The sequence below is a fragment of the Pavona decussata genome, unplaced genomic scaffold, assembly GCF_977016875.1.
Source record: "Pavona decussata unplaced genomic scaffold, jaPavDecu1.1 SCAFFOLD_193, whole genome shotgun sequence".
Classification (NCBI taxonomy): Eukaryota; Metazoa; Cnidaria; class Anthozoa; order Scleractinia; family Agariciidae; genus Pavona; species Pavona decussata.
In genome coordinates, this window is record NW_028145602.1 from 1549710 (window position 1) to 1575453 (window position 25744).

A 25744-nucleotide genomic window follows, 5' to 3' on the forward strand; every position below is an offset into this window, starting at 1 on the left:
AAACAAACTGCAAACTTCTTGGACAAGCTATAAAGTGAGTTCAGCGCGACTGCAAAATAAATTATGCGTAAACGAACAAAAGCGACGTAAATGACAGAGAAACGCACAAAAGACTCTAATGAACAAGTGAAACATAACGCAAAATGACTATGAGAAATAACCACGGATGCGTAATAGAAGAAAAAAACACGAGAAAACAAGACAATTAAGAAAAATATCCTACAGCTGATATCAATGGATGTCCCGAATAATACTGACTAATTTATTCCAAAGAAAGAAATGCAAACCACTAAAGTCGAGAACCGAATAAACGAGAGGAAATAGCGTTAAAATGACCCAAACGGGTAAGCTGATGGAAGTCGCGTGTGATGTTGACTTCTTAATTTTTCTTTCGGCACAATGTTTTTCGTCGGTAATTTTGTTTATGTCCTCGCCTGTTCTAACCGCTCTTCCATCTTGAAGGTTCCAAGTATTGTCTTTGATCGCATAGAAGGGCGTCCAGTTGTAAAACTGGGGATGGGGAGGGAGGTATCACTCGGAAACTATCGTGAGATATTGCTCTTTTTGCGGTTGGGACATGTTGCATCACATGACGCGTTTTGGCCAATCGCAGGCAAGCGAGATGATTTAATAGATGTAATTAACCTGATTATTCCACGAGGCCGCGTTGAATATGAGTTCATAGATAGCCAACCAGCACGAGTGCAATATTTTTTTCATTAAAAACAGTCGAAAAATATTGCTAGATCTTGCTGATTTCGCTTTGCTAGAACAACCCGAGGACAATTTAATGGTCGCTATTTCCCGGGCATGGTCTTCTGGTATATAGTTGACCACACGAAGGAACAATAGTACAATTTACCAAAAACCAAAGCATTTATAATTGTTATTCGTAAATCTTCCTTGAAAACATGCCAGTTTCCCACGTCTTATCTGTCCTAATGCTGACATACAAGAAGAAACAGTGTTTACAACGTGACTATTGTCTTGTCTTATGCATGACGTTGTCATATATGAAGGGGCGCTGTTTATAGTGGGTTGTTTAGCTTCAGAGAACCAAATTAAATAAAGAGTCAAACAATTTTAAAGGTCTTCTTTTTTAACTGAGACGTACTTTTAAAAACACTTCAGTAAAGAAGTTGTTTGAGGACACGTATGTGGAAGTATTTAGTAAGTTGCTGTTAACTACTGATATTCGCTTGGAAACTGATATCTAACAAATAAGTGAGAGAACATCGTAGTTTTGCACGCAAACTTATGCGGGCGGCTGCGAAAAGACAGCCGGCCTAAAAAAAATTAGGCTTGAACTGATGTATATTGTTATTCACAATAGCCAGTGCCCAACTGGAGTGTACTCCGAAAAAGGTGCAGCAGATAATGTTTTTGAAAATAGATATTAGAATTTGAAAGATGCAATCAACTTTTCAATATTCCTTTTGTTCTTGTTTTTCTATGCATTCCAAACACCTCTCTCTCGCAACTCAGCAACTACACACAAATGTTTGTCCAGTTGATATGCGGTGTATTCACCAATTTGCATGTACTTCGTTAAAAAAAACGTGATCAAAGTACTGTAGATGATATGATTCGAAGTAGCATTTCTTCGACGTTTTGACGTTTTATTTATTATTTACGGGGATGAAATCTTCGTATGCCACGCTAACAAGCAATTTTGTCCATTTTCTTCTGTAAAGCGTAGAGGTTCAAAATAATACACCAATTCCTACCAAACATGGCGGCGCAGGCTGTTAGGCGAGACAGGACTACTGCAACCTCCTTGTTAGACCATTTAGAAGCAACCATGCCAGAGATGTCTCTCTCCGAAGAAGACAACTTTTTCTTGGAAGCGGTCCGCAGAGGGGATATTCGGCAAGTGAAGGAATTCTTCAACAATATGAAACCCAAAACGTTCGATTCAGACGAAGCAAGACTCAGAGACGTTACAATAGGAAATTTTGGTCTTATGCTAGCTGCACACCAGGACAACTATGAACTGGTGAAGATTTTACTCTCTAAAGGATACACTATCGAAGAACCCCATCCACGGTCGTGTGTGTGCGACAGCTGTGACGCCATGGGAAGCTTACAGAAGGATCTGAATCGCTTGAACGGCTACAGGGCTTTGGCTAGCCCTGTGTATATATCCCTATCGTACCTCAACGACTGCGAAAATGTGGGTTTGCCGAGCAAGCATTGCCGCACCAGTGATCCCGTTTATCAGGCCTTTGTGCTCAACGGAAAGCTGGATCGCCTCGCTCGGGAGGAGTATGAGTTCAAGAGGGATTACACAAATTTGTCGATCCGCTGCGAGGAGTATGCCGTGGCATTGTTGAATTTGTGCCGGAACATGGCGGAGATCGGCTGTGTTATGTCCATGCCTATCATCAAAGGGCTGGCACACGTGCAGGTCAGAACCGCAAACAAGGCGGCCAAGAAGCTGAGTGTGTTGAACTTTGCCATCAAGAACAAGAATGAGCGGGTGAGTGAGTGTCTTTACTTTTTTGTGCAATTTTTATTAGTCTTTCACGATACAGAATGCAACATTTACAATACTGAACACTACTTATTCTGCTACTTACGATGCTAACAATACTTACTACACTAACAATACTATATAATACTTACAGTGCTCACACTGCGATGTTAACAATATTTACAATACTTTGATTGTAATGCCTGTTTATTGCCTAAGTGTTCATTATATGGATCACAAAAAACAAGAAAAGAGCAAAAGCCCGCTATTACAATTGCAATAAACAAGATCGGCGTGTGAGATATAAAACTATAAAACGGACAAACGGGATACAAAATATACGATGTAAACGAAAAAAATACAACAAAGGCTCAGTTCAAGGAGCAGCGATATGCGCAAAGAAAGTAAATTAAATTTAAATTACAAGCAAGTGTAATACCCGTAGGCCTTTTAAAAGTGAACAGAGAATAGAGAGGCTGCCATTCTTTATTGAAATCTCCACAAGCAGTAAATCTTTTCGGGCGTTTTATAAAAATCGTTGCCACTCAATGAGGCAAGGTTTAGGTGCAGCCCAAGGTCTAAAACTTTAGGATTGATTCCACAGTTGCCTGTATTTTGGCTGGACTCAGTGGTGAGCACACGTTGCAAGCTTTTCCAAGTTGTATACTGGAATTGTTTATTCGCCCTCTATCGTCACAACTGAGTTTCGAATGACTTTTTCTTTTTCTGATCAGCTGCAGCAGCACATGTAGATAATAAATCAGAGTCGTTCCCAATCTGGGTTACTGCTGTTAATAGAAAAGTCGTCAATGGCCGTACGTTTCTCCTGCCTGTCAGTGAACGTACCATTTTTTGATCGCGTTTTACACGGATAAAATTGCAGTAGAGTCTTCTAACTCGAGGGCTGGTGAGAACAAATGCCACAGCAATGTACACCCCTTGTGAAGAAGTTAGTATTGCGAACGGGTACCACAGATGCTTTGATATGAACATAGCTAGAAAGCCAAATATCCATGAGAAACCCATGAGAGCTGCTATTCTGGCAAATATTGCAAAGCTACTTGTATTTTGCAACGTGTCGGTGATAGTTAGCGTCTGACTTTTCGTTTTCCGGATAGCTTTAATTGTTCTGAGAAAGAACAAGGCGTTGATTACTAACGAGACGGCAACAGGGGTCGTGAATATGCAGATATTGGCGACTCTGTTGTTAATCCAGCACCCCATGTTCCCGCCGTATCCAATTGTGACAGCATTTGATTGGTCGAGAGCTACGCATATGGCAACGAAGATAAGCGCGGGAAGCCAACCAAATACCACGTGATTGGTGACGCGGCTGTGCATTTTGCAGGAAATTCCGCGCGATCGGTACCAGTGTTGGCATGAAAAAGCGCGCCAAGTGTCATACGCAATGATTGACATCCACGCAAAAGAAACTAAGAAGAAATAATGAAGAAAAATAGCAAGGAGAGCACAGGAGGCCTTGGATGTGTTAAGAAAATTCGTCAATAGCCAAAGAAAGTGAGCGATTAGTAGAGTTATAGATAAGTTAATTACGTGTATGCCCGGAACTGTTCGGAGTTCTTTAAATTTTAAGTAGGTAACCAGTACAATCAGCAAGCACGTGATTGAAATCGATAAACCAGCTATTGAAAACGGTGCCAAGAAGATTAACTCATCAACCCGTTTCTCTTCTTTCCAGTAAATCCTCTCAAACGCAGAACAAACCCAGACAGAATTGTTAAGTCCGGTGTAATAGCTGTGTGCTGTGTAAAGTTTGTTCGATGCATTTCGAAACAGCGAGCCATTCGACATTATAGTATACTCTGTGTTTTCCAACAAAATGTACGTTCCTGAGCAGTTCCTCGTCAACCTCTTGCCGCAAACCGTTATATTCCCCGTCGGGACAAGAACTCCGTCTTTGATCTCAGTTTCTTCTGCGTAATAATCTTTCTGTCGAAGTATTTCTTTCGACGCTTTGATAAAAACCATCGAGGACTTGTTTGCGAAAATAACGGTGTATTGTGATGGCGAAAATGTCTGCACCTGTACGCAGTTTATTAACCGAAAAGTAATTTTAAAAATTGTTAATGAGACATTGCGAACTGATATTGATACCTCCTGCGTAAATTCAAGGATGTTTCCAGTTTTTATGCCGATCTGGTTGCTTTGAAATTCAAATTCCAACTTAACAAGAAAGATCTCACCAACTCTGAAGCAGTTGAGTGTGATGATGTTTTTGGTCTTTATACTAAAAGCTGAAGCGATGGGCCTCTGGAAGTCTTGTTTCGTGATTCGCCCAATGCGCTTGGACGCCAGCAGCCACATGAGCACTCGGTAACTGTCTAAACGAGCTGTTTTTGGCACCTTTATTTCTCCTTTCCGGCAAATCTCCAGGTGAACGTCATAGACCATTCCCTTGGGACACGAGACAGCAACTAGTCGACTGTTTGACGATTCTGTCACGTCAAGTAAGACAGTAAATTTTTGTCCTAAGAAATACCGATCCCTTGGAGAACGCGTTCTTGGTCCGCATGTAAGTTTTGACGTACTTTGGTCATGGCATTTGGCACAGAAGACATTTTTGAAATTCTTACGATAATTATACACGATCCGAGAACTGCCAATTGTGCAGTTTCGATAATAAGGTGACGTTTCCAGGCAACTAGAATAGATTGAGGTACAATACCTCCTTTGCTGTCCATCCCTGGCTTTCCATTTGATCTTTCTCGGACAGTATTTTAGCAAAAACCGTAAGGTCTCCGAACGAGAGAAATGTTGCGGTGGGGTGACCATGCAAGCGACATCCAATTCAAAAGGATCGATTTCAGCTACTTCAGCTAAATTGCACTTTGCACAGTGCCGATTCTTGTAGATGTTTCCATGGTGATCAGACACGGGAATCATATCTTGGAAATTTTCAGCAGAAAACCTGTAAGCTTGTTCGCACTGTTTTCTTGTCATATCCGCAGGCCAGTGTTTTGGACAGGCAGCTAGCATCCAGATTCCTGAGGTTTTGTTTGCGTGTCCATCCCGTACACATTTCCATCGCTCATCCGGGGCTTCGCGGCGCTGCGTCTTCAAGAACCCGGATGAGGCGATCGTTCTTGTTTCTTGTACGGTAATTGTCTTGTAGGCAGTTGACGGTGAAATTGTGAGACTCGTCATCAAAGGTTGTGGTGCCGAAGTTAAGAGAGCCTTACTCGGGAAATTCTTGGATTCAAATAAAACAGACTCGTTTGCTTGTAATAATATTGTTGATTGCCGTTTTCGGGCGATCGTTATGTTTGGCAAAACGTGAGTGGAGTTTAGTCCAACATCCTGTGGTGTCAACAAATTCGGTGGCGATTGGCAATATAGATCAAAATCTGCGCAACAGTCGTTGAAATTTTCGCAGTAAGCATCGCAAAAGCACTGTAGTCTTTCCACCGTAGGGCCCTTGTCCCAGCCTATCGAGCATCGTCCTTGACATGAGTACGATGAAGGACCGATACAACGAAGAATAAAGCTGTCGGAAAGGTCTGACACATTTTGTGATCTTGCGGAACGTCTTGTTTTTATCGATCGAGAATAGAAACGATTTCTTCCTGGCGCATCGTTGCGAAATTCTTGAAACGCGTTATCACCTGTCATATCACTTCTTTCCCCGATGAAATCTTCATTGCCGAGGTCGGATACTGCGTTGTCTTCCCTTTGTTTCACCCTCATCGCAATCAAAACTAACAAGAGAAGAAAAATCCTCATTTTTCTACCGCGATTGGGTGAATTGAATGACGCGGATGTGTGTCGCGCGTCAATGGAAGCTAAAAACAGCTCGTTATTTTGTTCCTTCTGCCGGAAATATTGACAATTGATCTCTTGTCATTTAATCATCCGGAAATTTATTTTTTTTCTCCAGATAATTGAAAGTAAACATGTGAATCAACAGAATATTGCTCTTAATAACTATTTGTATAGTTTAGAATCTCATCTACCGCTTTTGTTTCGATCGCATTCTCATCTGTAATGGCACTATAAAATGCTTGGACAAAGGTTCATTCATCAGAAAAACAATTTATGTCCTTGACAACCTTGTAATTTGACATATTTAAGCCCATGAAAACTTAACTTATTCAGCTTATAATGAGTTGTTCAAAAAATATAAAAAAGCAGGTGTGTTTAAGAATCGTTTACAGTAGCTATTAAAAAAAAGTAATTTTGGTTGTTTTAGGGCTCGTAATAATGTTCGATAAGCCGAATCTGCCAAGAAAAACGTGTCGTGTCGTCGCGTTTTATTAGTGAGCTTGATGACTATACTTTTCTTAAACTAAATACACTGAAAATCTAAATGACATAAAGATCTACAAAACGTATCGGCTGTATTTCATATATTTGACGGAAAGGCGAATTGAAACATTTTTGTCGGTTCCGCGTGATTTCAAACACTCTCTCATGGAGATTAATCTCAAGTACCACTCACAGTAATTTTGTTTTGTTTTTCCTTGGAAAACGAGTCCTGATTTCCGGCATAATTAACCAAGAACATTTCTGCGCTAATATGAAAAGCTTGCTGTTCAAATATTCAAACAAAATGAATGGCAAACGGCTTACAAAAGATGAATCGATGCAATAGAACCTAAATTCTATAGTGCTGGTAATGCAGAAGATTAAGGACGGTGCCTACTTATACAGAAGTATTTTTGCGCGGCTTATAACTATGAGGGAAAAGCAGATTTTAGCAAGGCCTATTGAAATCCAAAAAGAAAATTGGGGGTAACCACACATTTTGCAGACATAATTAAGCAACGATAATTCAAAAAAGCATTAAAATACAAAGCATTGTTGGCGGTTTTTTTTTCCAAATTGAAGCTTTATTATCTCTGCAAAAATACATGGCTACCCCCAATTTTCTTTTAGGACACCAAGGTCATTGCAAAGTTCTGCTTTCTCCGCATAGTTTTAGACCGCCCAAGAATATCCCTGTATAAGCAGGCATCACCCACATTCTCGACCCCAGTGCTTACGCTTCTAACAATCTGAATGGCCGCGTAAGCTCTGGGAAACTCTGCGCACGCGTAGCCAAAATTTGGCTAACTGGACATCATAGCGCATGCTCGGCTCTTCCAAAACAAAATGGCGGCCTTGAGCAGAGCAGAAGAGTTCGCTTTAGCAAAGGATGGTAGAGACTGTGACTTTCAGTTAAAGCCCGAACAAAAGAAAATAATTGATGCTGTAGTTTGTCGTAAGAAAGATGTATTAGGTATTTTACCAACGGGATTTGGAAAGTCCCTTATCTTTCACTTGCTGAGTAATGTCTTCGACTTCATGGAAGCCGGACAACCTCCCGCGAAAGGGAGAAGCACCACAATCGTCATATCGCCACTAAATGCGCTGATGCGCGACCAGATCAGCAAACTTGGCCAAGAAGACAAATGATTTGGTGATTTTGCAAGCTCGGGAAGGCAAACTACAACTCGTTTTTCCTCACCCAGAGTTTGCTATCGAGAATACAACCAAATCCACGCTCAAGACCTCCACATTTGAGAAACACGTACGCTGTATTGTCGTAGATGAGGCGCACTTAGTGGATGACTGGTGGGTGCTTCTCTAAATGTTCTATTGCCCGAAATTGTTGCTATGGGCCATTCCATTTTATATCCGCATCCCCCGCCCCCTATTGAAGTATTAATAATTAATATGCTTTAAGACCGCTTCAGAGGAAATTATCCCCCTTCAGAATCCAGTTTCAAGCAAACATCCCCTCGTATCTCTGAGATACCCCTTTGGAAATGGCTTTGTGTTGGATTCACCCTCTTGGATTCTTGAATGATTTCTCCCCCACTTTGGAAATCAATGGTTTGGGGGTGGGAAGGGGGGGGGGGGGGGGGAGGTGCGGATAAAAATTGGAATGGTCCTATATAATTGGATGAGCTTACAATAATATATGCTGTGTCTAGCTACTGTAGATATGCAGCAGCTAGGAAATGTTAAGCTTACTAGATTCTCCTGACCATTAAAATACAATATAGTTAATAAATAATGGAAGAACATTTTGTCTGAATGATTAATTTTTTTAAAACCAACAGTAAGTGTTGTGTTAAATGATGATACATTTTTTCAGCTGGGAGACCATCCCTTCCAGCTGCATGGCCTTCTTCTTGGACTATCCCTCTTAGTCTATGGTATTGGGGACACCAAAGAGACAGACCCTTCTAATCTCATGTTGCATATTGTTTTTATTTTATTATCTGTGTAAGAAACAATTTTGCCCAGCTTTTGGAAAGCTGCTCTAACATTCGAAGGGCAATTCATTTGGGTGTCCCCTACACAATGGAAGAGTACTTCCAAGAGGCAGGCCGAGCTAGTTGGGATGGCCTGCCTTCTGAGGCAATTGTTTATTTCAATTGTTACAATGTCAGTAAGGCAAAGCGTGGCCTTCAGGATACGATGATAAAGTTTGTGAAATCAACAACTGAATGTGAACGTGAAATTATTCTTCAGCACTTTGGGCATTCTGCCCCCAAAAGAAGTGACGGTGGCCACAGTTGCTGTGACCATCACAGAAACATTTGTACATGTCAACTGTGTAAAAGTAAAATCAAACCGGTAAATGAAGATGTTCTTCCCAACACAGCACCTGCTGCCAGCACAGTCATTGTCTCTAAAGAACAAGCTGACCTGTTTCGTCAAAAGCTTCTGCAATCTCGAAACACCCTTCGCAGTTCACGATGTTGTGTAGGAATTGTAAGCATATCAACTGGCTTTAGTTTGGAACTTGTTGATATGGCAGTAAACAACATTGAACACCTTGATTCAGTTGAAAGCATTTTATCCTTGCCACCTGTTTTCAGTGAATACAATGCTAAAGTTATTTTTGACATTCTGCAAAATGTCCTGGGTAAGGTGGACATACACATGGAATAACAAGTGGAGTTTAGTAACTTAATATGGAGTCTGAAGGGCTGGATATAACAGCCACAAGCTGCCCAGGTAGAAATCACTCATCCATACATGTAGAAGAATAATTATTTTATTTCCCCAGCATCAAACACTGTGTTACATGTACATGTATCTTATCTCTTTCCCCTAATTTAATATGACACTCTTAATACAGTACTGCAGAGTTCAAAAAGTAGTTGTGGTTGTGTTTTTCCATCATTTGTTTCTTCAGTTACTAAGTAATTTTCAGCGAGAGAACGAAAATCTTTTCGCCTTTTAAACACTCTGGGGCCGAAATATTCTTCAAATAATCTGTGGTACAGCAATCGCTTTTGGCAGAGAAATGATCAATAAATTATTGTTACCAAAGAATGAAATGACCACAACAAAATAAACTTACAAGTGGCAAGGCGTGCGATCATGGGTAAATGCAGTGGTCATATCACAAACTCAAAAATTAGGCTAATCAGATCATGAATTGGCAAAAACTAATTTTCCTCAGATTGACTGAACACATTTTTTGAAAAGGTATCAGTGTCATTTACAATGACATGTTTGGGGCATTGGAATGTAGGTAAACAAATTAATTGAAAACTTTATTAACCTGTCGAGTAAAATCTAGAAGTGCAGATTTCCCCACTGCTAATAGGGGACACCTAACTTTCTAAAATACAATCTAAAATGTAAAAAAACTAATCTAAAATACAACTTTCTATGCCTTCTACACTGACCATGACCACTTATTATAAAGCATTATAAAACAGGTCTCTACTTATCTATGGAAGATATATATCTGTTCTGGTTACAACTCTAGGACTGTTTTAAAAATCTCTACATAATTATTTGCAATCTTTGCACATATATACAACTGTGAAAGGTGTATTTGAATGTGCCTTGTAAAAGAAAAAAAACCAAGTCTTTCTTTGTATCAATTTACATGGCATTTAGAGGTAGTGCTGTCTTTCAAACCATTTGTCCCCTTTAGGGCTAGAGAAATCTGATATTTTTTGTTGAGACGATATAGAAACATAGCTAATAATATTATTACTTCAGAGAAAAAAGGCTTCAGAGATGGCCTTCTGTGAGACTTCTTTTTCTACACCAAATGTCACAAACAACTAAAATCTCTTTTGGAAAGGCACAGCCCTTGAAGTTTAACAACAAATTTAGTTTAGAAATATGCTAAACTGACAAATCATGGTAGTGACTCAGGTGCCCTCTTACTATATTTAAGTTGTCTAATAAATCAAATTATGCATCTCTTTATACCGCAGCATTTTTGTAAACTCCATATAGAAATTTATTAAAATTATTAAGAAGATAATTTAAACGTAATTCCATGTTATTGTCTGTCCAACAAACTTATAAGGGCCACGACAATGGTAAGGATTTCCATTAAAATAAAAACACAGGGGAGTTTGTGGGAGGATGACACACAAGAATGCTGGAACCTAGGAACCTGAGGTTTGGCGTTGGGTTTATGTTTAACACAACTTCAAATTATATGCCAAATGGCAACACCAGTACTTGCAACCAAAATTAGATGAATGTTAATTTGTTTATTTTTAAATGAATCGGACTTCTGATATTGAGTGCAAGCCATAAAAACCTTCCTCACTTGGGCTTTTGATGAGAAAATCAAAGTGTTGATGGTTTGAGGCTAGGTCTGTCCCTGAAGTGCTGAAAATTCACTACAGCATTGACTCTCTACCCACGTGTATTGTTAGGAACTGGCAAAAAAAATGTACAACTGCAATGGACTCACTGTTGAGAAATTTTCTGGTGAAATTTTGTTGGTAGAAGGTCACCTTTGAGGATTTATAAAAAAAAGCCACTACCTTGGTGTTCTTGGATTTATGGTTGAACAATTAATTTCTCTTAAACAAATTGCATTCAAATGATGAGATTACAAAAACATTTTCATTGAATGTTATTAGACTTATAATATTCATTTTCATATTTATAAGAAGAAATAGGCATACACAAAAGATTTTGATGTGTTTGTGTTCTGTATCGAGTTTTGTAAGCTCAAGTTTAAGAGCTAACCCATTCCCAGTGCTGGTATCCCTGAGCAAAAAAGATTTGGTTCCCACTTTGCAAAGATGACCGCAGTCTGCTTAAAACTTCCAACATGATGAATAATAAAGTTTGGGGGTTATGTCTACTAGGCTAGTGGATTAGTTTGGACATTTTGCCCCATGCATTCAAATTCTCTTTCACCAATACACTTGGCAACACCCCACCCCCCTCTCCCCCCCCCCCCCCCCCCACACACACACACACACACCTCCAGGTATGTTTGGAATGAAACTATAAAATATCCTTGGGCTCATAAATTGGTGTGTCCTTGTTGTTTTCACAAGAAGTCTGAGTGGCCTCTTGTAACCTTCTCACTTCTTTGAATTTTTCACCTGAAAAATAACGGTTTTAAAATAAAAGATCTAGTGAGAGTTGCTGTGGTTGAGGGGAATTTTTCAAAGGCCCATGTTTCACCTTTTTCCTTTTATAAACACATGAAAACATTATACAATTTTTATATCAAACTAAGCAAAAGGGCAGGACCTTGACTTGTAAATCATAAGTTGCATGGAACTAAGTGACTTACTTTCCAGTATTGGTTCTGAACATTACAACGTATTAATGAAATAAGGTAAAGGGCTTGTTGAATTTACAAAAAAACCAAAAAAACGGCTTTATTGGATGCAAGGGTACTGAATTAGAAACCTATCTACCTTGGATGAGCCAGCAATCAAACGATTTCTGCGTGTATCCCTCTTAAAACAAAGCCTAAATTAAAATTGCTTAGAAACTCGATGAAATACTGCCGGTCACTTTTAGAAAATCATTCTTACTTAAACAATCTCAAACTGATCTGAAATGATTTAAAGGTGCGCACATACAGCTTAATTAAAAGAATTGAAGTTACCTTTCCTCCACGATTGATAGAGCCACGGCTGAATTTTCTCAGTCCTTTATAGATACGGTCAATCACCATTTACTTCTGTTGCAATATTTACGACAAAAAAAATCCTCCAGCCCAGTATGTATGCTTGTGCTCGCAATACATCGAGGCAGATGTCGCGGAAGAAAGACTCGATCGCTCCCAAAAGCGGACAATTCTGCACTAAAAGTATCCTCGCGCTTAAAAAAAATCCTTGCCTTTATTTCCGCCATCGTGATTAAAGAATACGCATGAAAAAGAAATCCTTATTTCGGCCGCCATCGCCGCCATGTTTGTTTATAATGTTTTCGTTGGCGCGCCCGTCATCGGAACCTGGGCTCTAGGAAAGGGATTAACCAATCAGTCAAAAGTCTCCTTTGTTTCAATTGTTTCAGCCGTAAACCAATCAGGAGCGGTATAGGTCCCAGGGTTCCCCAGAGCTCTTCCTCCCTGCTGGTCATGCGCAGAAGAGCTCTGGGGTCGAGAATGGCATCACCCACAGGAAACCCGAGTATCTCGAGATGCGCAGAACTTATGCGCAGTACGCGCCTTACCGTGGCCACCCAACAAATTCTTTTTACAAGTTAGCCAATCAGGATATCTTCCTCCTTGTTCATAAAATGCAAAACGACATGTTTTCAATAATTCGTTTTTGCGTCACTTGCCTGTTGGACTTTGCAAGGAGGTGTGACCGTTAATCAAATTCGCGTATCCTGATTGGCTAACTTGTCAAAAAAGGTTTGTTGGGTGGCCACGGTAAGACGTGTCGCACTGTAAGTGTACTATGCAGGATTTTACATTCAGCTTTTTCTCCTTTCCCAAAACGAGTGTACTACCCTCCCCACCCCCCCACCCCCAATAAAGGGAAGAATAGACTACGAGTAGTCCTGCATTTTTCAAGGGATACACCCTCGCGAGATCTGCGGTACAACTCGTAGACTAGAAAAGAGGGGAGATCATGAGCTCAAGAGCCTTGGCGCTCACAACCAGGTTTCTTTAGTACATCCAATGAAATGTTAAATCGTGCTAATCTTAATAATCTCAAATTTAATACTTATTTTGTCGCTTCTCAAGATTTAAGTATTATTTTATTTCTCTTTTCTTTTTAACCCCTATAATCCTGGAGGCCATTTTCATCGGCAGACTTTCACTTTAGACAGACCGCTTTTTACTTCATGATAGACCTAATTCCAATATGGTTTCCATTTTTAATATTCCTTTATTGATATTCAAATTAGCCCTTCTTAAGCTCAAAAATCAAAAGAATATTTTACCTTGAACGACGCAAGAAGGGCTAATCTGAATGCAAACAACGGAATATTGAAATGGAAGCCATTTTGGAATAAGGTTAATAACAGCAATTTCGTACAGTACTGCTTTTGCATGCGTTGTCACAGTTCAGTTCAGGTTAATTAGTTAACCATTTTGACTATTTTTATCAATTTGTGTAGTTTGTAGCTCATCCTTACTCACAACTCATGCTGAACGCGGTTTTGCATCAAGGCTTTGACAAGCGCTGGAACCAACGAAGAGCCATTACCAGACTGTTTATTATCTTGCTCTACATGGTCCTTTTTCCACTGTGGTCCTTTGTTTACCTCATAACGCCCCACAACAAATTGTCCCTGAGGCTCGCCACACCGCTGGCCAAATTTCTCAGTCACACGGTCTCATTTATCTGGCTTTTGGTCATTTTGGTGCTGTCGTCAATTCAGGACACGCTGGGAATCTCAATATTGACGATTTCGTGGATAGGTATACACTAATTACACATTAATTTACTCTCTTATGTGCCTTATAACACCCATTTTGAAATTACTGGTGATCCTTGAAATCTGATTGGCTCTCAACAGTGCGATTTATTCACAAATCGCACCATGTTTTGCTCTAAATCGCATTTGTTTTAGCCCATCAAAATGAAAATGAAATAATCAAAATGAAATATTAACATTGACAAAAAAACTGTGATTTCAAAATAAAGTGGTAATTGAACTTCGTGTCGTGCAATTTTGGTCTGAAATCATTCTTGTGATTTCAAAATTGTGACTTTGAAATCACGCGTATGATTTCAGACCAAATTGCATTCCACTCAGTTCAATTACCATTATTAGTGTTTCGTGCTTATGTATAAGGCAGTCTCTGCACAGTAGAGTGAACGGATTCTATACACTCTTTTTATATAAGACGTCTAATTTTGGGGCTGGGGGTGAACGTTCTTTTTCCTTGACAATTTCAGGCTGAAAAAGTTCTTAAGATGTTCTTCAAGTTACTTGTTATAATATTTCAGTAAATCTATGCGGACGTGACCGAGACACCTATCAAAGAGGAACATGTGCCGTAACTTGGTGTCAAGTTGTTGCGCGGCTTACATGTACTCTAGTGCTGAAGTTTTACATGTATTATTTTATCCATGTTTATACTTTTCATTTTAGAAACCTTTGGTCAAAACAAAAATGTTCTTAACTGACTCTCAGCCTGGGTAATTTTCTTACTATGTTCTTACATTTTAGTTAATCTCAGCCTTATAAAAAAGGTTCTTACAAACAAGAGTGTACAGTTTACCCAGAGAAAGAGGAATTACGTTCTTTCGGTAGCGTGCTCGGTTTAATGGGAATAGGGGAAGTTGCAACCTTTTGGAAACTGATAATACGAAAAGCCAGAACTGTCCCTAAAGAACGCACCCTATTCAAGGATACTGGCCAAAAAGATTAGAATTGAACTCTTTTGTTTCATTTCCTTGCAGATATCTTGACTGTTCTTTGGGTGATGGGCCTCATTTTCGAGGAAGTTAAAGAATTCTATCGACAGGGAAAAGAGCGCTATTTCGCCCAGTGGTGGAATTATATCACTATAATAATGCTTGTGTTTTTTCTCCTGGCGGGTTTTTTCTGGTTACTAGGATCATCAGCGTTAGCAGTTGATGATAAGTTGAATTCGCTGAAGTACATCGTTAAGAGTATCACAAGAGATTCGGCTTTCCGTTACATGCTTCTTTCTAACAGGTAAGTGATATGATGTAATGTTATGATGTAATGTAATGTGGTGGAATGTCATTATTTATTTATTTATTTATTTATTTATTTATTTATTTATTTACCGGGTAGGTCTGTCACCCAATACTGAGCATTTTAGACCGCTCTAATGATGATAATAATAATAATAATAATAATAATAATAATAATAATAATAATAATAATAATGAGAACTCTTTATTAACATATTTCAAGCAAATTGCTATTCACAAGTTAAAAGTAGAAAAAAGAACTATTAAAAAAACGATTTACAATTTATTTCGATGAAAAAGAGACAACTTTCAAGCCTATTTTTTTTCTGATAAAGTTACAGTGCTATTCTTATTAAAAAAAATCAATCATATATACAAAGTTAAAAATCTTAAAAAAGGGAATAAAAACCAACATCAAATAGAAGGCTACCAAGAAAAATAAGAAAAACTAAGAAATAAAATTATGTGCTCAATGTTTTTAACGAATGCTTGCATGTCCTTTCTCGATGTCAAAGTCAATATCCGTCAATTCTAGATGGATCCTCCTTGTAGCTCGCGAACCTCTTAAGCATAGTAATGCTGATCTCAGTAACGCAAAGGACACCCTTGCCCTGATCCATGACATAGTAGTCGCATAGCTCTCCCCCTTCTTTGTAGCTACTAACTCAGCCAGCCTACTATGGTATCGCTTGCATTCCACCACCATTCCACCTGTCGTGCTAAAAACTAATGGCGTAATAATAATAATAATAATAATAATAATAATGATAATAATAAATAGATAAAATAAGGTCAGTAGACGTTAAAAATTACATTTTAAATGCAGCAGTGAACTGGACAACACAATTTCCCTTGGGAGATTGCTCCATTCTGAAATTGTCCTTGGATAGCATTGGTAAGCTTGCTATGGTTCGCCTACTTTCAAGGGTCTTCCATTTCAGGACTGAAGGCATTGTGGTGACACTATCTTTGCGATTGATGCGGTTTAAGAGCCAACTCGCAGCTCTTCTTTAGACGACTCAAATTTCTGCAAGGCTGGACTTCGTAGAAAACTTAACACGACAGCGACACGATAGAGACCAAACCGAGAATCAACAGAATGCGGCAACCGTGGACAGCTGTTTCGAGCTGGTTGGCTCTCGTCAGCACGGTGTAGCACAGCAAAAAGTAGAACACCAACGCGAGTCGAGTGTTCTACCAAATGCACGTGGTAGCCGATTTCGGATGGGCCCAAATTCAGACATCCGTCCACGTCATAGCGCGTGACATGTCATGCATGCTATGCGATGTCATTTCATGTCATGTCATGTCAAACGATGTCATGCCATGTCATGCCATGTCATTTCATGCGATGTTATGTCATGTCATGTAATGCGATGTCATGTCAACTTATTTGACGGTTTAAAGTTTAGGCTATTTGACGGCTGACGATTAACCCCATTGAGACGCTTGTAGAGCATCCGAACTAATAATCGGAAAGTCAAAAATTCGACTCCTGCTGGGAGAACTCGTATTTTCGTTTTTCTAAGTATGCCTGTGTCACTCACTGAAAAAATACATCAACCATTACCTTTGTTTGTTGTGTATTTTTATCTCCACAGTTTTTTCTCTCTGGCTTTCTTGATGAGCTTTTTTCACTTATCTAATTCGCTTCAAGTGAATAGATACGTTGGTCCTCTACAGCTGTCATTGTTGAAAATGTGCCGAGATGTTGGAAAGTTCTTGGTTTTGTTTGGCATGGTCTTTGTGTCATTTTCTGTGGCCGTACGCAAAGTTTACTCGCAGTTTGAGCAGATTATGGATCTTAATCCTTCCAATACGAACGTCCAACGATCCATGCATGAATTTTCGGGGTGAGTAAAGGACCTTTTCTCTCTAATTTTAGTCGAATGGTAGTACAGACAGTTTGATCGTGTAATTAGAAGGCCCAGCCCTCAGGAGTCAATAACTGCTCTGCGTCAAATTTCACTTCCGGCTGGGTACAACACCGCACAAGACGGGGGACTAGACTGGGGATAGTAGGGCTGTACAGGAACACTTTTAAGAGCCGCGTTCACACTAGGCCTCAATTATAATAGAAATATATTTGAAGGGCGTTGACATCAACTAATTACAGTCCTTGATTATAATCGGACTATCATAAGTTCAAACAATGTCAAGGGGGTGGTTCGAAGTAATTACAGTGCGTGATTGACCAAAATGGCGGACACGTGGTAGCACGAAAAGACGAAACTCTTTATTGCCTTGTGGAGCGAAGAGGCGGTGAAAGACGATTTAAATACTATGCATAATAAGAAACTGTGTGGGATCAAGTGAGCCAAGGAATGGCCGAAGGAGGTACACAGGCAGTGCGCAACAGTGTCGCGTTAAAATTAGCAACCTGAAGCAGAAATGTCGCGAAATTCGCGACGGCAGCCTTGCGAGCCTTTTTTCTCGTTCGAGAATCGCTCATAATGGTAGTAAAAATTATGGCCGCCAAGCCGCGATTAAACGCCCCTTTGTTTCGTTTGCTCCACAAACGATCAACAATAGATCTAAGAATTTTGTGTATTTTCAACGTTTTGCAAGTTTGAAGAATTTTAGATTGTATTCTTAACTAATGTATTTTAATTGATTTATTTTATTTGCTTTTTGTTTGTACACGTACGACCCACCAGCTACTAGCTTTGAAAGCTTATCGTGTAAGGTTGTAAGTATGTTCTATGTATGCATACGTCCGTTCAAGGTTAGTTTACTTACATCAATTAATTAATTTTATTTTCATTATTTTCATTTTAGCATAGGTGCTAGTTTTAGGAAGCTTTTCTGGGCGTTGTTCGACAAAACAGATCTCGAGGCATTTGAAATCAACTCGCATACGTTCATCATTACTCAGACCACTGGAGAAATCTTGTTTGCCATTTTCAACATCGTGGCCATTCTGATTTCACTTAACATGCTCATTGCCATGATGTCAAACTCATTTCAAGAAATAGCGGTGAGTAAAAGTAAAGACGAAAACGATTTTTTTCTGAGTAACATGTGAGGTAGAAAGATAACCTTTTCCAGAATGGTTCACTTTTGCTACTGCGCATACGCTCTGCGCATCTCGGGAGTCCTGTTTCTTAACGGCGGTGCCTGCTAAAACAGAGATATTTTTGTGCGGTTTATAACTACGCAGGAAACTTAGATCTTGGCAAGGATTACTGGAATCCTAAAAGAAAATTGAGGGTAACCACGTTTTGTCAGAGATAATTTTAAAAGCTTCAATTTTGGGAAAAAATGCCATACATTGTTTTGTACTTTGGCGTTTTTTAGAATTATTTGTTAAATGCGTGGCTACCCCCAGATTTTTGTTTTGGATTCCAATAGCCCTTGCTATGATTTGCTTTTCCCGCATAGTCATAAACCACGCAAAAATAATTCTGTATTAGTAGACTTAGTAGGCACCGTCCCAGTTGAAAGAAAGCATTACACCTGAAGTTGCGCATGCGTCATCTCTGCCCTTTAGCTTCTTTGAGACTATTAGCTGTGCAAAGCAGGAAACTTTTGGAAAGTATCCAGTTGTAGTTCAGTGAGTGAATCCAATATCCCGCTAATAAAAAATAGACTGTAATTATTTTAATAAGGTTGGGGAGGGGGCAAATCCCCCTTTAAATGTTCAAATGTGCTTTACAGTAAACTGAGAGGTGAGATGAGATTAATCTCGTAGCCAGATCTCTTACGGTCAAATTTTCACATTTCCAAAACTGCAGAGTGAGATCTGGATACGAGATTAAGATGATATATCAGTATTTAAGTGAAGACCCACGTGACAGCCTCGAATGAGTGTGAATAGGCTGAACCAGAAAACCACGAGTACAACCCCATTCTTTTCGAACAGTTAAGTAGGTTCATTTAGTCCTACACTAGTTTAGGATAAGATCATGATGTAAGAGAAAGGGCTCATGGCTCAACGTTACCACCCAGTGACGTTGTCTGAACTGAACCGAGACAAAGTGTTGAACACGGCCAGTTCGGTGGTCTGGCAAAGATTCTTACGCGTGTCTTTCCGCTCTGTAGCCTGGCGCCAAGCGAACTAAGCTACCGAGGATCTTTAAAGATACTTTATTTGTTATCCTATTAATATGAACCATTACAGTAAATTTTATTATTAGGGGGATATTGGGGAAGCGGTGTGGCCTAGTGGTTAGAGCACCGGACTTGTAATGCGGAGGCCCCGTTTTCAGATCCAAGGTCACACTTTGTAAATAGCCAACTGGTTTTCCTCCCACCAGTTGGGATTTTTAAATTATGTTATGCTCAGTTTGTATATTTAATTCACTGATTTATAGTGTCCCCAATAAGCACTACGGTGCTAAATACTTGGACACTTACAGTATGTTATCAGCTCCAAGGTTATAAGAGCGCGGTTTGAGTTCGATGTTAATACTGTTAAATATATTATATCGGTAAATCACATCCCCTGTGCAGACTGTAATCACAAAAATTGAATGTAAATAAAGCGTTCCGCATGTAATCCCGAATCCCAAATTGAGCTGCACTCTGCTCGATATAACAGCCGTCTTTCAGTTTGTGTGAAACGCTTTTTGAAATGCTTTGTGTTGAGTTTCGCTATTTCTTTAGGATGATGCTGACATCCAGTGGAAGTTTTCTAGAACAGGCATGTGGATGCAATATGTTGACAAAGGAAGCGTTCTTCCGCCTCCTTTTAACCTCGTGCCCAATTGCAAGCTTTTCTCAGCATGCTTCCTTCGCTGTTGCGACTGGATGAAATCTAAAAAGGTGAGAAGCAAAACAAATTTCGTCAGTTAAGATGTTCGCTTGCGGGAATTATCACTCCAAAGTAATTTCGCGTTTGCTTTAGTTTTGGTTTACTACATCCCGTGATTGGTTTAAAAGCCAAAACTGAGCTACAGAAAGAACCAAAACTAAACGTGGCTTGCCTAAGTGTATACCCTACATAGCTTGCATCGCACAAGTTACATTGAAATTATACAGCTGTTTCGATAAAGGTTGTCCAAAAAAAGCGTAAAAGCGTACGCGAGAATGCCGAAAGGTAGTCTGGGAAATACCCAATACATTTCAATAAAACCTCAGAATCCATGTTGCCCGCTATCTCAAGTCTTCGCTGTACGGTCGAGGCATTATAGGTTCTGAACTTTTATTGAAATGTATTGGGTATTTCTCAGACTACCTTTCTCATTGTCGCGTATGCTTTTACCCTGCTTTTACTCTTTTTTGGAGAACCTTCGACGAAACAGCTGTAAACAACACAATGCTGATGCAAGTTATGTAGCGTATACACTAAGGCATTTACACCAGCGCGTGGTCGAGCATAAATACCAATCTTCTTCCATTGGCAAGCATCTTCTTAATGAACACCGTAATGTTCGTAAAGACCTTGACAGATATTTTTCTGTTCTTAAAGAAGTGCATGAATAAGCGCGATTGCTTAGTTTACGAAATGTTGCTAATAAGAGAGTTAACACCATCTCTCAATGTCCAATCGGACTCAATTCAAGTAAAACTATTTGCGTGACATTACATATTCAGATATTGCGTTAATTTTAAATAAATAAATAAAAATAAATAATTAAATGGGAATTTCAGTGGCACATACACAGAGTAGCTATTCGTCCACTGTTTCCAGGTCGAATTGGAATTTGGAACTGTTGGTTTTAATGGAGAGAGGAAAACCAAAGAAGCTGGAGAAAAACCCTCGGAGCAGGGATGAGAACCAACAACAAACTCATCCCAGATATGGCGTCAACTCCGGGAATCGAACCCGGGCCACATGGATGGGAGGCGAGTGCTCTCACCACTGCGCCATCCCTGCTCCCCTGCTTTTGGTTTGGTGAACAATTTCTGACATTGACTTTATTTCAATTACTTCGAACTTGAAAATGGCGTCATGACAACATCGAAACGTTGTTCGTTTTTATCGTTTATTTTGACACTTATTACCTGTTTTTGCTTTGAATTGTGATTCAGCCCATTGCGCTATTTACGTCCGTTGTAATTGGCTAGGGTAATTACTTTGTTTTTGGTTTTTCGAACAGCTTACAACACTCAAATGAAAACTGCCCTAAATTAAATATTTTGTTTGAAGGAGAACGTACATCAAACACGATTTGAGGATGGTGATCTCAGTCATACAGCTGAGAGATTAAATCGTATTCCGATCTGGGCGGATGTTGAATGTCTTAATTTTTTGATCGTCTACAGAGAGAGTGCTATGATGATCTAGATTCAAGCGATGGAGATGACGACGAGGATGAAGATTTGGTTGAGGTAATTAGCCATTTTTGTCTGATTAATAATTATTCTAAGAGCGCGCGTTGGATATGAGATGATAGATAGCAATTATAATCCTGCCATATCTAACAACCGCGCGCGAGCGAGATGAGTGGAATAATTGTTTTATTAAAGAAAAAACAAGAAATCTTGCTAGATCTTGCTAATTTCATTTTGTAAGAAAGACTAGCAGACAATTTAATGGCCGCTTTTTAACAATTAGACGGCAAGCTCGAGATTTCTTCCAGCTGATAGTTGGAGAGAGGCGAAGCCCCGTGCCAACTAGTAGCCAGCTCTACGTGCCGTCTATCGATCGATTGACAGCACTTGTGTAGCCAATCAGATTGCGGTTTACGTGATAGTCGGTCACTGGGAAATGCTAATGGTTGATATCCCAAGTCCGCTAATCATCATTCTGGAATCCTGTTATCTAACGATTCAGTTTAATAAAAGTTCTGATTCATCTAGCAAGCTAGGTGAGCGTGGAATATCGACATTCAAGTGATAACGTTAAAGTGCCCCTAACCCTTCAATTTGTTTTCTCTTGGTAGATTTCCATATCTTTCAAGAACTCATTTTCGAAAAATTTTTTGAGAAATATTGAATCCTTTTTATTTTTTACGAGCACTAGAAGTGAAGGCAGTCTTGTCGATATTTTCACCTATCGTTTGCATTAGTCCCCCACTCGGCCAAATGTGTCCAAATATGGAGCGTGACGTAAGAAAAGGACATCGGCAAAGATATCCGAAGATTCGCGGTAATGCTTCAATTGTAAACAGCGAAAATGGTTGAAGAATGTGTGGTTTTTGGATGGAGCAACTCTCGAAATGTAGAGAAAGGAATCAGCATGCATAAGATGCCTACTGAATCCTTCTGGTGTCCTTTTCTTACGTCACAGCTAAGAAAGTGTCAAATATCGGACGCTTCTCATTGGCTCGTTCCTTATGAGCCCACGAGACAAACATTTGTCCAGCTGGGCTTAAAGCGCGCAAAAATTTAAAATTTCAGTAACTTTTAACGCTCATTAAAAAAAAAGGATTCAATATTTGAAAAACATTTTTTCGAAAATGAGTTCTTCACAGATATGGAAATCTACCAAAAGAAAACAAATTGAAGGGTTAGGGGCACTTCAAAATATAGAAATCGAGGCTCTAAATTTTATAAGTGGAAGCGTTAAACTAGTAGGTCGAATCAGCAGAACAAATGTCAAACTTGACAGCGTTATTGGTCGCCTGGGCGTTAAGAGGATATGAATTTATCTTTGTATTGCTCGCTATAAACGTTGTTTAAATAAAAAAAAGCCTTGTCCAGAGAATAAGTCGCTGTCCATTGTGTAGAAATAAATAAAATAAAAAATAAATAAATAACCTTTATTTACCCTGGGCAGTGTTTATAGCACAAGTGCTAGTGGGGCCTAGTATAAACTTCACAAAGAAATAATTTAAATTGAACATAACATGGTTAAGAATCCCAACTGGCAGGAGGCAGACCAGCTGGCTATTTACAAGCGCGTCCGAGGAGTTGAACTCGGGGCTACTGAGAAACAACTCCATCTAGTGGTCAGAGCGGGACTTGAACCTGGGACCTCCGGATTTCAAGTCTGGGGCCCTAACCACTCGACCACGCTGCCTCCCCATCCAGTATATTTTATCCTGACTGGATAGGCACTAACCCCATGGATAAAGTCATACTCTTATGATGACTCTAATTATCCTACAGAGTTAGTAAACTCGCGAAAGTGACTTTGGAGGCTACTGATAAGCTTTTGGCTCTCTCTGAAATAAATCACCAGACATCAATTTACAGCTCTAACACCGACAACACTGACCAATTCTTTTGTAGTCTAAATTTAAGATGAAAACCGTTTATGCTTATTCCAGAAGTGCTGGAAAGTCTGGTATTCTTATTTAACCGTTCATTCATATATACCTTCTCAAGTCTCTTGAGCCTTTGTTGTAGTCTAAATTTACGTTGGAAAAAGTTTCTGCTGATACAGTGGAATCGCGTTAATACGACCACCCTCGGGCCGTGAAAATGTGGTCGTGTTAATGGGGTGGTCGAATTAACGAGGTTGTAAAACTAAGGAGATGACTGGACTTTCAATTCGTTCGGGGCACAAAAAGGTGGTCTTAATAACGAGGTGGTCGTGAGACGGGTTCCAGTGTACCAGAAGTGCTGGAAAGTACAGTACTCTTCAGTTTACCCGTTCACTCATATATACCTACTCAAATCTTCCCAGGTTTGATTGCCTCAGCAGCAAAATAATTTCTGTTTTATTTTTTTCGTTGTGTTAGCGCGAGAAGATCCTCAAGCTCCTAATAGACCGATACTTTTTCAGTTCGCGTCAGGCTCGAGAACGAAAGATGGTCAGCAACGTGCTGAAAGCTTTTACAAGCAGTAGTCAGGTTAGTGGAGCTATGAAGCTGATTATTCTCATAGAGTGCATTTTCTAGGCCCTCTTTTAAAGGACGGTGCCTCCTAATTCGAAGTATTTTTGCACAGTTGATGACTATGCGGGAAAAGTACATCTTAATATGGGCTCCAGAAAGAAACGTGGAGGTAGTGGGGTATTTTTTTAGAGATAACTAAGCAACAATTTCATTAAAAAGCAGTAAAATACAGAGCAATGTATGGCATTTTGTTTCCAAATTGAAGCTTTATTATCTCTGAAAAATGCACGGTTATTACCAGTTTTCTTTTTGGATACCAAGAGCAGTTGCTAAGTTCTGCTCTCTCCGCATAGTTCTAAACCGCCCAAAAATATCGCTGTATTAATAGGCACCACCCATTGGAAACCCGAGTATCTCGAGATGCGCAAAAAGTATGCGCGGTAACAAATTAAAACAAGGCAGACCGGGCGTTTTTACGTCTTCTGTAGCCGCGACGGAAGAAGGCAGGGGGGGGGGGGGGGCGAGTAATCCCCTTCCCCTCCTTACTCCATAGCTCCGAAAGTATTCAAGCTGTGACAACGACGCTTGGAGTATAAATAGTACATGCAAAGATGTTTCCTTTGGAGTCCACAACGAAGAATGATGACGTCATTTCACGTAGGAATTAAATTTCGAATGGCGGCCATCTTCTAGATGGATTTCTAGATTTCCGCCAAAATTGACCGAAAGTAATCAAATCTTTTGGAAGAACACTAAAATGAGCTAACAACACAAAAGTAACTGTAGGAAACATATTTTTCCTTCAATAAAAATAGGGACATTCCAATGTCTGAAAAACGTACGTGCTTGAGGAAATTTTGTTGCCATAGTAACGTGAAACACGATTAACTCTGACCTAACAAATGAAATTATTTCCAAGAAATGTCTGAAACTGAAATTCACGACGTTTGATGGCGTTTGAGAGTGTAAAATTTGTAAATATGACCTTAGGACAAAAACTCCTGTCTAATTCTTGTTTTTCGTCTGAAGTTTCCTTCTCGCACTGGCTCACTTCCATATCAAGAATATAATAAGAGACATTTACTTAGAAGCCGGGGACCAGATCACGAAGCCCTCTAGTTAAGATGTATCCTAAGTAAATTCCTAAGAGTCGTTTCTTGTAAATAGCCTATTGCTAGACTAACGATAAAAAGTCCTTGTTGAGAAACAACATTTAGGATGCATCTTAACTAAGGAAGTCTTCGTGAATCTAGCCCCGGGCTCTCCAAATAGTCTTTTTACTTTTAGCACTACCGGACGTGCTTCATTCTTTCTGTTGATTGTGTTTCCATAAGCTTTCAACGTTTGCGTTACAGGTTGAATCCACAGCGGTCTCTGAATCCACCTTGGCAGATTCTGAAGAGCAAAAACCTAGAGCCCTACGATGGCTGAGCCGTTTACAATCACAATAACACAAGTTTTTGGAAAGTAAAACATTAGGGAGCAGCTAGTGGTCATGCTTTGATTCTTGTCTTTGATTTGTAGCTCGTCTAATAAGCTGTAAAGCTCGCTTTTAGTAAATGATTGTTTCGGACCAAAATGATAGTTTCGGGCCAAAGGACATCAGTATGTTTGATTGCAACTTTACAGTATATGTGGTAGTTATTGAAATTTCGATGCTTGATCATATTCTGGTAGAACGTTCATTAAAATGGAGGAAATATGTGCGTGGTCATTGTTTGTCTACATTTATTCTCTGGTTGAGT

General features: G+C 39.5%; 1 protein-coding gene and 1 long non-coding RNA gene across 2 annotated transcripts; one reads left to right on the forward strand and one right to left on the reverse strand.

The window, feature by feature from the left end:
- Positions 1–1508: 1508 nt before the first annotated feature.
- Positions 1509–25703, forward strand: LOC146461959 (short transient receptor potential channel 6-like). The gene is made up of 9 exons (XM_085086284.1): positions 1509–2479; positions 13781–14084; positions 15073–15331; positions 16935–17186; positions 18112–18310; positions 19939–20097; positions 21541–21606; positions 23904–24014; positions 25355–25703. The coding sequence occupies exons 1-9, from the start codon at positions 1733–1735 to the stop codon at positions 25448–25450; spliced, it is 2193 nt and encodes a 730-aa protein (XP_084942410.1). The 5' UTR covers positions 1509–1732; the 3' UTR covers positions 25451–25703.
- On the reverse strand, positions 10760–12812 carry LOC146461960 (uncharacterized). The gene is made up of 3 exons (XR_014857285.1): positions 12315–12812; positions 11670–11799; positions 10760–11635 (listed from the first exon to the last, which is right to left on the reverse strand). It is a non-coding gene; the product is annotated as an uncharacterized LOC146461960 (long non-coding RNA).
- Positions 25704–25744: the final 41 nt, after the last annotated feature.